A 15,186-nucleotide genomic window follows, 5' to 3' on the forward strand; every position below is an offset into this window, starting at 1 on the left:
TAGGAAGGATCATTAATATTTCTAATTCGAGGTATTGCAAATCTTGAAAGATAGTCACTGTGTTTCATTCTCTTTTACTCTCTTCTCTTCCCTCATGTGTCTTTGTGTATTATTTGTGACTGTGTGTTGTGCCTGTGTTTTGCGGTTTCTCCCAATAATCTTTTCTATTTCATTCTCTCCTTCTAGCTGTGTTGTTCTTAAGACTGCTCATGCTAGGCTCTTGCTTAAAATTGAGCATGACATAAAACTGGCTTATACATTTTTATTGTTTATTATATCTAGTTAAGTAGAATATCAGATTCCATATTTATTATTGAACATGTAAGTTTTTTTTTTAATGTGGCCTTGTTTTTCACGTTTATTGATTAACTTTTTTGATTTTTTTTAACTTTTGTTGTTTTTAACGTCTATTAATGTGGTAAGGTTTTGTCAAATAAAAATTTTAATCTATAGTGGCTGGGACTTGGAAGAAGATTCCAGGTTTACAGTTCACCATCCCTCATGATCTTAAAAAGTTGGCTAATTTCCTCTGTGTTTTCTTCATCTATTTATAGCGTTAATGTCTGTCACTGAGAGTTGTTGTGAGAGTTAAATAACAAAGAAGAGCAAGAAGTAAGCATTTGATTTTGAAGTTAAGTCCTTGTTAGATTGTGCCTGTGGAAATTTGCTAGTCCTTTCCTATTTGTAAGCTTTTTCTTTTCCTCTGAACTTTAACCTTAGCATCCTTCCCTGTCTCTCTTATTTTTTTTTCTTTCCTTTTTGGCATAAGTCTCACAGAAGATAAATGGGATGAAAAGTTTTGTGCAGGTGTTCCCTTCTCACAGCCAATCAATGCTCTAACTCTCTCCCCTCCCTTCATTTTTCAGTCAACAAGTATTTAGTAAGGGCACGCAAGGTGTGGACTACTATGAGGTAGCTGAATACACTTAATTCCACTTTGCAGTTATCCAAGCTTGTTGTTCCAGTTTACAAACGGAAACCCAATCCTACCTGGAACAAGAGAAACTTCATTGTTAATCCTATGTTAATTAATTTGTTAAATTAGTCTCTGCTGATACAGAGAAGAGAGTACTTTGTTATGTGTAAAAGATTTTATTGTTTAATCTGTACATAATTTCAAGGGCATTGATAGAGAAAGATGCTCTTTCAGCACAGTCAAGGAGTATCAGGTTAGGCCAGTATCTGCGCTGAGCGTGTTTGTTTAAGAAAGGAGGTCTGGCAGGAGCAAGGGTCATTTTCAGCTCACTTTTTAAAGGTGCAGAGGATGCTTCTTTATTGTGGTTAAGATTTTTCATTATTCAAATTTGATAAAGAAACAATGGAAATATCTGCAAAAGTACCCTTTTGATAGAGAATATTATTTATTTTTTGGTCGTGGACTCTATTCCAAAAAGCTTTCAAAGAGACTTTTAACAATACAAGAAATATAAGAAAACTTTCTAAATTACAAAAAGAAGCAAAAGAAAATCTTGAATGGGACTATTAAAAGTGAACACTGGACAAATTTGTCATTGAGACTAGACAAAGCCTAAAACAATAGTATACATACTTGCCTGTGGTTAGACTAAATTTGGTTTTAAGCCTTCGAGCAGTCAACAAGAAAAGGAAGTTAATTTTGTAAATTAACTAGACAGGTAAAAAAATAAATCTATTGCTTAGAAGACCAAAACTGTTCTTGTTCAAAAAATCTGAAAGGAATTTTTTCAAGGAGTCCATATGATAATGGCCGTGTGATCTAACAACGCTTTCAACAGCATCTTGTAGGAAGAGCAAAGGTGGATTTCAGAGAGCTATTTCCTGTAACAAGTGTTACTGCAGACTGATGGTATCACACACAACACTGGTCATTTCAGGAATCTGGGGAATGGGTCAGGCCCTGATTTCCGGTTCTCTGATGGTCCGAAGTTGATCTCAACACATATTTTAGGAAATCTAGAAAATGGATCCTCAATCAGTTGTTCTTAAATGCCTTTTTTTCCCTCAGATTCGCTTTGTCGACTATTTGGTAGCACTGATAGACATGTTCCAGGAGTAAAGCTCTTTATTCCAAGCGCATACCAGCACTTAACACTCTAACACAATGTGGAGTTTGAGGTTGACTGACTTCTTTTACAAACTGAGGAGCCTAAGGATATTAACCTCGATAATATCGTTATATGAAGGGGCCATCCAGGTTTATGGGTGAGCTGAAGATGTGCCCTAACAAAAAAATCACCCTAGTAAGTTCTTTCGAACTACTTTAATGTCCGGGCCAATGGTAGCTTAAAACCCCCAAGTTCTACCATACTCTTATGTTATGGTCACAGTAAATTTAGCCTGGCAGATTTTAAAGCATATATAACCAGATATCCACCTGGGGAAAGGCTCAGAGCACTCAAAACTGTCTAGTTTTGAGCATTGTGACTCCTTGGTTTATCATTGAAGGAAAACTATTTGTCAAATACATATTGAAAAAATGAAATAAAGGAACTTGTTGAGTAGGACTGTTACTTATAAACCAGTTACAAATTGAGGGACAGCCTGCCCAAAGTAACATATTTGGTTGCAGAGGTGATCTGTAGCCCCTTTTCTCCCCCAGTAGGACTTAGTTAACAAAGGCATTCCTTTTTAGTGATAACAAAACTATAGTACCCTAAAGTTTAAAAATAATAATAATGAACTACTTGTCGCAAATGCTAAGAGAGCTGCCTGCACTAGCTTATATACAATTACGTATTATTGATAAAACACAAGGCAACAAAAAGTGGGGCTAGAAAACACCCTCTTACCACAGAACACATTTTAATCATTCATCAAGAGCCTTTCTTCTTTCTTGACTCTAGCAGAATTAGGTGCTGCTTCTGAGTAAACATCAGTGTATTTGCAAAGACTTTCCCAGTGGGAGATAGTTACCGAATATCAAGGTTTATATTATTATCAAAGGCTAAAAATTGCTTCGAATTATGATGCTTATTACTGTGATGTTTTCTATTAATAACCTGCCTGGAAGTCAGGTATCTGACACTTAATAACAATTATCCTGTAGTAGCTCAGTGATGATAATTGGTGGTAATGAGATCAACGACAGAATATCAATTGACTAGAACAGTATACTAGAAATCAGGAAATTCAGCTTCTGGCCTTGACTCAATCAGTGATTTTATGACATTTGTCATATCTTGTGAACATTCCGTATCTCAGCTTTTCCATCTGTTAAACTGAATTTGTAATAACCGCCCTGGTCTATCTCACAGGAATGTTGCATGGACAAATTAGATAAGTGTAAAAGTGCCTTGGAGGTAAAGCCACTCTGTGAATAAAAATGAGTGTGATGTAGCTACTAAAAACTATGTTGCAGAGGCTAGAATGGTTAATCTCTGCAGCCTTCATGACTAGATAAGGCTTCATAATGGATTCCTGTCAAGCAAACCAAACCCATCTTAATCAGTTCATGACTGTACGGTATTTAATGGGGGGAAAAAATCTCTTTATAAATGTTCGTTACCTTGATACAAATGTGTGTTAAAATAAGTCATGTTCGAATTAAATAAAACCTTTCTAAGTAGCTTCAAACAATCTCTAATATCCAGTTTACAGTTTCTGTAGTCATTTTGGAGGATGAGAATTTGACGTGTTTTAATAAAGTTGAGAAATAAATATATGAAACAAATATGTGCGAAAGAAATCGACTAGAATGTTTTCTCAGGTAATAGTTATTATTTTTAAGTCTGACATTACCAAATTGAGATTTTTTTTCTTTTGTTTATTTTTTAGGAATGTCATACTCTCATCTCTGCCTAAACCATATTTTTTTTCTGGCCGTTTTTATTTTCTGTCACAGTTGTCCTCATTCTCAATCATAATCATGACAGACTCACTTGTTGCAACTTAAAAAACATAACTACCAAATCTCTTGAAAACAGAAAAAAGGAAGGGATATAGCCTTTCAGTGCTCTTACTCACCGCCCCCCCAACCCCTTTTCATATAAATACACAGAGTTCCTTTGGAAATTTACAGCATCCATGTGTTCAGTCCTTGAGAAGGATAATTAGGCAAGTTTTTAATTGTTTCGACGTTATATAAAAGAGGTTCTATCCAGGCAAACTTCAGAAACTTTTATTCTTGAGCCAACTTGATCTCTTTGCTTTTGGCAGGGGACCATTTCTAGTGGCACTGGGGAAATCTTGGCACCCAGAAGAATTTAACTGTGCTCACTGCAAAAATACAATGGCCTACATTGGATTTGTGGAGGAAAAGGGGGCCCTGTATTGTGAGCTCTGCTATGAGAAATTCTTTGCTCCTGAATGTGGTCGATGCCAAAGGAAGATCCTTGGAGTAAGTATTAGAAATCTTATTATTCTGAATAAATGTTGAAGCAGAATAATTTTTGTTACAAAATCTGTCACTTTGACTTTTTATTTTCTTTCTCCTTGATATCCTCTCCCTGCTTTCATCACTGTTTATTATTGTAAAGCAAAACTAAATAGACCTCTGTGGATCAGACTCATGGGGTTAAGTTGTCTTTGGTTTTGTCTTACTGAGTGCTGGTTTGTCTGGTGAAAGTCTAGCCACTGTGCGGGAAAAATAATTTACTGTGGGTGTGCTACCTCAACAGGACCCTGTTTGCTCAGGAACGAAGAGGTCGCACAGGACCACACACATCAAAGTTCTCAAAACTGACACCTTAACTGTTTTAAATTAAATTCCATAGCTTTTATAAGAGCTGCATTTCCCTATTTGTCAAGGTTCAAGCACAGGGCACAGATCTCATGAAGAATATAAAACATGAGGCTTATAAATATATTTTTCTTGAATGCATATGATGTTTAAAAATATAACCTCAGTTTTATGAGAGTGTACATGTATAGACAAATAATAAAACCACATTTTAAAAGTATTTTTGTAAAAAGGGAGTAATTTAGGAGTCAGATATATAATAAATAATAATGAATGAATGAATTTCCTACTCCAGAATACCCAGTTTGCAATTACAGAGTTAGGGTCAGACATTTTCTTTGGGTGACCAGGAGTTGGAATTTTACATAGAAGCAGCCACGGTGCCTGATCTCATATGAAATTCATACAACTCATACAGAATTTGGAAATGGCATTGCTGAATTCTAATATTCTCAGTACGAAAATATAATAATGAAACTCTAAATTCATATCAATTAAGAGAAAAGTTAACATGAATTATTGAGTAGTCTTAATTTTATGCTATATCTTTAAATATGTCAAAAACTTTGAGGACACTTAAAAATTATAAATACACCTCATGAAATATTTCTGTATTATTAATTTGTACAACATGTTGGGAACAAAAGAACAGAATAATTCAGGCCGTACCTTCCCAAATGACAGATAAAAAGTAGAGTATATAAATACTATTTTAGTAAATGTATTCTGTGGGTTCTAGAATAATTAGTAGAACAAAATCAAGTAAGAGTCTTAGAATCAAATGAGGTTGTAGGAAATGGAAATCTTATACTCCTTGCTTCAGAGATGGACCAGATCTTTGCTAAAAGGACAGATTCTCTGGGTTGTGTTTTAGTTGATTGATTACCTATTAAAGAAGGAATAGTGTGTTTCAAGTATAGAAAAGGAAGTATATGCTGGAAGCCTTGGGAAATGATTTGGTTCAATGTACCTTTGTTTTACATGTTCATGGTGATTTTTTTTTGGATCTTAACTGCCATTTCTTCCCGTTGTCCTTCAGTAGTGAACTATGGCATTTTCTATGGCTAAGAATTTATTCTGTCATTTTTTTAGTTTGACAGTATTTTTTATTATAAAAGAAAATATTTCACTCTACAACAATTAGAAAATATAAAAAATGTAAACAATAAAATGAAAATAACCTGTATATTTACCAATCCCAGATTAATTTCTGTTAACCTTAGGATGTATTTTCTTCTCATTTGCTCCTTATAAATCATTTATTTACAAAATCATAACCATGCTTTATGTATAACATCCTCTTTTTTGTGATAAATATTATGGAAAGAGTAAATTTCCATGTTATTAACTATTTCTCAACGATGATTTTTAATGGCTCCATCTCTTTCTCTCAGTCTGAAGAAATGATTTCTTTCAAAACCAACTTCCCAAAATGTCTTTTACTAATCAAAATCTGGCCCAAGTTTTTGATACTTGGTATTTTTAACTGTAGGTCCATTGTTGACTAGAATCCATGCTTTGTGGTTCGAATTTTAGACACTCATTTGAGTGTGTACTTAGTAGAGTCACAGCTGATTTCCAGAATCCTAAACATGTGTTAAATTGATTGGATTATACTGATTAAGTTATTGCTTCCGTAATGCACCAAAGTATAGGTTTGTTTTAGTTTTTAAATGTTTGCCCTTCCTCCGTGACATTTTCAAGATAATACTCTGAAACCTTTATAAGTTAATGTTTCCTGACACCCTTTGAGAGAAAGCAGAAGGTATAGTAGCAAACTTATGAAATGCTTACTTTTATTCATTGCATGTATAATGTTTTACTCAGTAATCATTCTTTAAATAAGTTTATTGATACATATTTGTGAAAAATACAGGTGTTATATAGTGTATCAGTTTAGATGATTTGTGAGTCTGTCTTTATCTCGTTAGATAAAAAGCTCAAGGCACAGACAAAGCATGTCTGTCTACTTTGGGTTAGTTTAAAAGGGCCATATTAGTTGAGCATTTGTGTATTATCATCTTTTTTTTATATACAATTACCTTTCTATAACAGGAAGTCATCAATGCTTTGAAACAAACTTGGCATGTTTCCTGTTTTGTGTGTGTGGCCTGTGGAAAACCCATTCGTAATAATGTTTTTCACTTGGAGGATGGTGAACCCTACTGTGAGACAGGTAAGATCCTAAAGTCACTAGTTTTTTGAGTTTTGAATGAAGATAAAATATGAACTCTTACATTGCTGTAAAGTCAAAAGGAACTGTAATAAGGAAAACAAAATAGTTTTCCTTATTATTTTAAGAACATTTGATGTTACTCAAATGTATAGCAAAAAAAACCTGTAAATTTTTAATGTTTGTCAAAACATATTTTCAACTTAATTGAGATGTAAGCATAAAATGGTAGAAAAATATTTAGCTTGAATCCCCAGTAATTTGTGGATATAAATTCTGTCAAATTGTGGAGCTTAAAGACACCTCTTACACTTTAGTAAGTGGATTTTGAATGGTTATAAACATGATAAATGTTCAACTTTTGAGTATGACACTGATTTGCTCTTTAAGGTAAATTGGAAATCCTTTGTTACTTTTACTAAATGACAGGGTAATCCTAGCTTGGATTGTTCCCTTGGTAAAATTATTTATAATAAACTACACTCTGAGGACCAATCTGCTAAATTTGTCTTATTACCTGAATTCTGGACACTTCCTTTTCCTTCCCAAAGTCTGTAAGTGAACTTCCATAACATTTATTTACTATTATTACCCTTACCTAGATATTAATAAAACACGTACATTTTTCAGAAAATATTTGTCCTTTATCCTGCTTTCACTCACTATTCTGCATTTCCACTACAGAGTTTTATTATGGTTCTCCTTTGAAATTCACACTGTGGTGCTGAAAGAAGGGAATATTCCACAGTAGTCACATTAAAGGAGCAGTCCGCTTCTAGCTGGAGTCTGGTCAACATCACTGAACCCTTCTTTGCCCACTCAGTACTGTTTTATTTTCACCTTTTTTTTTTTTTTTTAAATGTTTTAGGACCAGTCTAGAACTGTGCTAGACTGTCCCCCAGGAAGTCCTGTGGAAATTCAGTGAACTACCCTATGGGCCGTTTTGGGACAGTTAAGCTGCAAGCTGCTTGCCCTCATTCAACCACAATATTTCACGTTTTGTAATTCCACTTAATTCTTCTGAAGAAAGAGCTGTTTGCTTGTTTTAAAAGTTTTGTAAGACATTTGACTAACTGGCACAGTCCCTCTCTAGTCAAAACACGTATACAATTAGCCTTAATATCATATTTAATGCAGTCTAAGTGGTCATTTTTAAAACCCAAAAATTGTTTACAGAAGGGAGACACATTATTGAAGACTTATTTAACTGTCACTTCTGATCACCTTGCTCTATTTTTGTTCTTTTTCTTTAACTTTCCAGACTTATTCTTAAACCAGTCTTCTCCATTTCAATAAATGGCTCACTTTCTGCTATCTCAGAACCTCTAACCTCAGCTGTCACCACTAAATCCATTCACTTTCACCCTCTGCCTGGACATAATAATCACCAACTAGATGGTAAATCTTTTCCCCAGCCCTTTAAAAGCAGTTATGGTAATATTTGTTTAAATGTGAATCAGATTGTGCTTGATACCCTTCATGGCTTCCTCTTCAGCAAAAACTGTACTCCTTACTAGGACCTTATCTCTACCACCTGGATTCTAGCCATACCCAGCCCCTTTTGCTGTTTCTAAACATGCTAAGATTGTTCCTGCCTTAGGGCTTTTGTACTTGCTATTTCTCCTAGGTGGAATGTTCTTCCCCAGCTTTTCTGTAGTGACTCCACCTTTCTCTTTCAAGTCTCAGCACAACTATTACCTCCTCATAGAGGCCTTTCCTACCTAACTCCTCTGTGTAATGTAGTGTTATACATCTCCCCCGGTTATTTTATATGGCATCACTATTATCTTTCCTTCATGGCCTCTGACATTTTCAATCCAACTTGGGCTGAAGGAGAAAGTAGGCTGTCTTTTGCTACTTGATTTACCTTTCTTAGAAATTTTCAACATGAGTAAACATGAGTAGCGAGAATAACTGCATAACAGAAAATTAAAATGCTGTTAAATTCTAATTTAGTAATAATAAAGGAACATCTGATCAAACCACTTTCTTCCCAAGGAAATCCTATTAGTATTTTATAACTACAATCTGTGTCAAATAAATGGTGTTCTCTGGCTCATGATTTTAAATATAAAGTCATAAAATTGAAAGGAAAATACAGCAAAAGAAATAGTGGCTAATATGGTTGTCCAGGGAGAAAACTCAGTCATGGCACTTTTTCACGGAAGTTTCCTATGGCATCTTTTTCTTTCTTACGTTAGTCAGATATGCTGTAAATTTTGCTAATACCAGGTACTTCTTCTTGATTTAAGTTCATTGTCTTATTGTTGCTTGTTATTGGAAGTTCTTTTATATTTTATTGAAACAATCATGTCAGTTGATAACTTGTGTGTTCTTTTTTATTCATATTTTATTCATCAAAGAAGTCGGAGAGAAATGAAAAATGTTACATGGAAAAATATAATAAAGAATGTTAAACTGTGTAAATAACATTTACCAAGGATAATGAGAAACAACGCTTTACATATATCTCAAGCCAAATACTATGCCATCTGAAAATTTTCCAATTTTAGTAACTTTATCATTCTAAAGCTTTGTCATGTTAAAATTATGTCTCCCGTCCACAATACAGATTATTATGCCCTCTTTGGTACTATATGCCGTGGATGTGAATTTCCCATAGAAGCTGGCGACATGTTTCTGGAGGCTCTGGGCTATACCTGGCATGACACTTGCTTCGTATGCTCAGTAAGTATTTATTTCTGAATTAAAGGAGCGCATGTGGCCAATTCTAGCCTAAGCCCTAAATGAAAATAATAGTTCTTGTATCTTTTAGTCCTTCAAATCTAAAAATATTTTTACAGTGATTTTGAAAGTTGTTTATTATAATTTTTGGCACTAAAAAATTATTTGGCGCAATAAGATGCTTGCTTCTTTAGAGACAATCCTATTTTTGACACATTTTTGTTTATAAGGAGAAGCTCTACATTTATTAAAACAGTAAGAGGCCTTTACCTTTTTAAAAAATAACTTTTATTGTAGCATTTGAGTAATTATTGGAAACAAAGTTACTTAAAATAGAAAAATTATTATAAAAATCTATTATTGAATTAACAGTGGACATAAACTATATGTTGATTTGTTTCCTTCCTTAACAATAGTCTGTGAATATTATTTTATTTTTGAGACTATAATAAACATGTAGTAATATATTTATTGCATTTGATAATTTAATATTTTTAATTTTATTTTTGATGAGTATAGATTCAGAGATTAACGTTAACCTAAGATATATATACACTTTTAAATTTAGAAAGCAAATATTCAGTAAAGGTACTCTGTTCAGATGTTTGATTTTTTTTTTAAATTAGGTTCAATATATCTAATAGTTTTCAATACCCATTGTATGAAGGGAGAAAAGTCATATTAATTGAAGTCGAATGATTTTTCGAAATGTTACCATTGAGTCCTGTCTAGTTTACCTCATCCATCTCTTAGAGTTCAGAAAATCTATATTAAAAAAAAAAACCTTTAGCAGATTAGTTTTCTTCTGTTCTCTGGTAGAGCTGCTCACGAACATTGTAATGAACAAAGGCAATAGGAAATGTGATTAGTTAACTGACTGTCTAATTATCCAGTAGCCAGATGTTGACCAGAGTTTCACTTCAAGAAACAGAGAAATGCATTAGGAAAAATGCTCAGGTACTCTGTGCCTGGGTATTTGGAGACTTGGAAATGTTTGGCAAAGCAGTTGTGTTGAGCTTTCTTATTGAATGCTTTGGTTCTCTGCAACAGGACACAGATTAAAAGCATTGATTAGAATTTGGGAAGAGAAACTATATTTAATGTGACTTCTTTATGTGTTAATTTTTTGTTTGGGCTAAGTGCTTAACTGCCAATAAAGATAAATAATTGTCAGTGATTTAAATAAATTAGAATGCATTCCAGGAAAAAGTTATTCTTCATTGCCTTTGAAAGATTACATGAAATGTAGTAATTATGAAATGTCAGTCAGTGTATCTAACACAACCAACTAGAGTGCTTTGTCATGTTATCCATTGGGTTAAAATTCAGTTTTCCCTCCTTACATACTTGATAAAATAATGATATTCTCTTATACAACACTTTCTTTTTCAGGTATGTTGTGAAAGTTTGGAAGGTCAGACCTTTTTCTCCAAGAAGGACAAGCCTCTTTGCAAGAAACATGCTCATGCTGTGAATTTTTGAAAGTCAACAGTTCAGGAGAAGAGAAGAAATTTGTAAAGAAAGAGGAGAATTAAAATTACCAATTAATTTTTAGATTTAATATTTATATGGAGTTTGAAAAATAATAGTGGCCCTGAAGGGATAAATTCCAGCTTTAAAAACCGAGTCTTTGAAGAAATATTTGGCTTCATAACGTAAAGAGACAGTTTGGCATTTATTATTACTTTTTTCCCTGTATTTTCTGCCCATAAAATAACTTTCATAAAAATCAATTTCCTGGTTGACTATTAAATTCATCTTAGAATAAATTAGCAAAGAATTAAATTTTAGAAAAACTCAAACCTCTGTGCTGAAATAATTATGGTTTCTTTCCTTGTTATGAGTAAATCTGTAAAAGGCAATGAAAGTGCCTTATACTTTTATCATTAAATGAAACATTGTATTTTTTTAAGAATAATGTTTATCTTTAAAACAGTAAATAGGAGTTTAAACAGAGCATTTTATCAGTAGGTGTCAATTTTTACAAACTGTGTACATTTTTTTTGTCTTACAATCGATCATTCCAGTAGGAAAGATCAATGAGATTTTTCATCAAAATGCATCATGCCAATAAGAGATGCTATATTTTTCTTCATCCCTTTCAAAAGCTACCTACCCTATGGCTTATAAATCTCAAATTTTTGCCTTTTATTAAAATATGGCCATTCCTATTCATTGTGTATGTTTTATCGCCTATATCAGTCAAACTCTTTTTACCCCCGCTCCTTCATGCTGAGGTAAAGAGCTAATTGGATAACTTTGGACTGTGACAGTTTTCTCTCTATATAAAGACAATAAGTAGGAAAGAATGTGGTTGTATCCAAAATATTCTCCTCCCCAATTCAGATCATGAATCGGTTTCAGAGTTGTACTACTGACAAGTGAAGGTTTGAGAACTCTCTTTGCAGAGTATTTTTTTCTTTAATTCTACATTAGAAAAATAAAAGATTGGCTTGGGGATGTGATAAAATCTAGATTGTTTTTTTCTTTTGATCATTCTCTTTCAGTAATAAATGAACCACTTCTAAAGGTGATCATGAAGTTTGGAAACTTTTATTCACAGAGGTTTGGTAGTATAGGAGGGCATATGATTAATTACTCAGACTAGCCCATTATTTGTTTTCTTCATTTGGGGAAAATTATGTGGATACCACATGAAGACAGAGAAACAATTGTGGTAAAATTGTAGATCCTATTGATATTTGCCCAGTGAGAAAAGCAATTATGGCATTTGATAGTTTTTCTCTTTGTTTTCAGATATGATGAAAGCCCATGATCCCACTAAGTTATAATTTAAATTCATTTGGAGCAAGATGCTTTTAAAGTTGAGGCCGAACCCCAAGTCCTTCTTGCCCCATCATCACTTACTAATTACTTCACTTCCATTGTGTACATGTTTGTTATAGAGGGAGGTTTTAAGCTACAATATTTGTTTAACCTCCCTAAGAACTTTTCAAGGCATCTGTCCTGAAAGTTGTTAATATATGGTCTAGCAGATTTAAATTATATACAGATAATAATTAACTGGGGATAAAAGAATGAGAAGGATGACACAAAGTGGCAAACTGAATACTTCACTTATAGTAACCCCAAACCACCTCCTCACCTTGCATCTTGCAGGGAGGCAGGAAGTTTTTTTGTTTTGTTTTTTGTTTTTTAAGTGCTGTAACTGAATCATGCATTATTTTTCATTGCTGCTGAAACTACCTATAGAAGACATGCTGGCTAATGTGCCTTGTCACATATCTTGATGTCAGCCTTTTGCTTCACACAGCATAAAATAAGTTGGTGGTTTTGTTTTGATGTGGTAGAAGTTTTTTTTGTTGTTATTTAGTTTTGCATTTATGGATTATATACAAAAATTGTATTTGGTAAGTCAGTGGTAGTTCCTTCAAAGAATTTTATTTGACCTGGGTTTCTTATAAAGTTATATTAACAATATCGTTTTTATAGACTTTTCTTTCTGCATATTATTCATGGAGCATAATGTTGCATTTCTCTAAATTTTATCTCTAAAAAGGTAACATTACATCCTAATTTATCATTCTGTCTTTGTGCTTTGTCCTTCTCTTCTGTGGCAGAGCTTTATATCTATAACTAAAACAGTTAATCCTGTGAAATAAATATTGATCATAACCCAGAAGAATCTCTATTTTCCAGTGGGGAATGCCATATTTAACATACCAGCATTAATCTTTTAATAACTGGCAGAGCACTTTATTCTTCTGGCGAGCTCCCTGAATATTTATTTTTCTGATTATAAATATTCTGTGTCAGTAGCATTTTTTAAATTATTACATCTTTACTGTAGAGCATTTACTTTTAGTCTCTTTAGATGTATATTTTGAAATGCTGTACTTAGCATAATATAGATTAAAATCATAGTACATAACTTTAAAACATCCCTTATTTGGATTTCCCTGTTTCAAAATGCTAGTGATAGGTTCATATTTCTCTAGACTTACAAGGACAGAACGTTGCCCGCCATAATAGCAGCCTAAAACTGGTCTTCTGTGCTTATGCTTATAGTAGCTTACACATTTCTATTGATTCAGGTTACATTAAGAATCTAAAACTAAAACTTAATTGTCTGGTCAGTATTAAGACAAATAGTTTTAATCTTCAAATTATTAGTGCAGCATTATGTTTAAAAATTACCTACGACAAAATGTGTTAATGATACTATTTTCAAGGGGTACTATATTAGGACCACTTTTATAGAAAATAATTCCTCGGCCTCCGAATCTCGTAGTATGTTAACATTTTTGTGATGATTCAAAGGAGAGGCTTTTCAGACATAGGGAAGGGAAAACATACTGAATAATTTCACACAGATCTAACGTGGCTTCAGTTTGTCACTCTTCATCCCCTAATGTTTTAAGGTATTGGGTTTGAATTCTCAATGTATCATTTGCCTTATCTATTAATCTCTACTTTCTGTTTCTTTACGTTTTTAATTTTATATACGTCTATGCTGTTTTGCTTTTGCTTTTGGATGTATTTTCTAATTAAAAACCATGTGAGAAGTGTAATCAGTATAGTAATACCTTAATGAGCACATAATAAATAAATGGCTGCAGTGATGTAGACAAGCTCTCTTGGTTTTTCTTTTGGGGTGGCAAGTGGTTGCTAGTAAGTTATCGTGGGAAAAAACTGAGTTCACAGAACAGGAAGAGGTGTATTAATTCTCAGGAGAATCTCTTTCTTATGCTATTTGCCTATCAAAATGTCCAGAAATAAAACATTTGGAAATATGGTCACATTTATTCTACTTTAATCCGTTTTTATTCTCCGCATATAGTGTACATACAAATGTTTGTGAATTGATGAATAACCTCTATTGTCTTTTAAAAATTTTCATTATTGAAATTACTTATGGCAGGAGTATCCTGTTGTATCAAGCGTTATATTGTATTATATATCGTATTCAAACGACTTAAGTCGTCATCTATATTTTCACATTTTTCATTGACCTGGGTCCGTTACTTCATGCATAACACGTCTGATCTCATTAGCTAACTTTATTCTATAACTAGGTAGGCTCACCTATTCCTCGTTTGTTTATTGGTTTGAATAAGATTTTTTTTCCAACTGTATAAAGTTAAGGGTAATGTTTCTGTTGCAGGCTGTATATTGGGAATAAAAGACAAATTCAAGTCTATTTGCTCACAGTATATTAAACTCCAGAAGCCAAACTTATAAGGGCATCAAGTCTACATCTGACATTTTAATAGCTGCTGTTTGGTTTCTATCAATCACGTCATTGCACATTAAAATGCACCGACAAAATAAGAGATCTGTCATTTCTTCGTTAAGAAACAGTAATCCAGTACAAGATTTATAGGCTTAAGACTCAACAGTGTGTGTTCACAATAAATCCCCATTCAGTGCTCAAACCAGAACAAGCCTCCCAGTCGTTCAATGTTTTCTGGTCAAAATGTCCCCAATATAAGATTATCAAAGGTTTTCTTACAGAACTACATGTAAAATCCATTTTGCCCACAAAAGCTTAATTTAGGTTGGCGGTTTCCCTTTTTGAGTAGTCTCAGACAAGATCTTGATTATATCAGAAACACATAGGTACTGATGTATTATTAGCAGGCCTGGTGTTAATTAGGGAGAATTACCAGAAATAGTTTGCTTCGTGGGAATTTATTGCAGAATCACACTT

At 33.3% G+C, this 15,186-nt stretch overlaps 1 protein-coding gene across 4 annotated transcripts in view; it reads left to right on the forward strand.

Annotated features, from left to right (window-relative positions):
- Positions 1–14,104, forward strand: part of PDLIM5 (PDZ and LIM domain 5) — a 181,553-nt gene extending 167,449 nt beyond the window's left edge. For all 4 annotated transcript variants that reach the window (XM_039845735.1, XM_039845736.1, XM_039845737.1 and 1 more), the window contains 4 exons: positions 4,135–4,315; positions 6,713–6,833; positions 9,403–9,518; positions 10,908–14,104. In XM_039845735.1, the coding sequence (XP_039701669.1) occupies positions 4,135–4,315; positions 6,713–6,833; positions 9,403–9,518; positions 10,908–10,997 (508 nt within the window). In that variant the 3' untranslated portion in view covers positions 10,998–14,104. The remainder of the gene's footprint in view (positions 1–4,134; positions 4,316–6,712; positions 6,834–9,402; positions 9,519–10,907) is intronic.
- The last annotated feature ends 1,082 nt before the right edge of the window (positions 14,105–15,186 follow it).

This window comes from Pteropus medius, unplaced genomic scaffold (assembly GCF_902729225.1).
Source record: "Pteropus medius unplaced genomic scaffold, Ma_sr-lr_union100, whole genome shotgun sequence".
Classification (NCBI taxonomy): Eukaryota; Metazoa; Chordata; class Mammalia; order Chiroptera; family Pteropodidae; genus Pteropus; species Pteropus medius.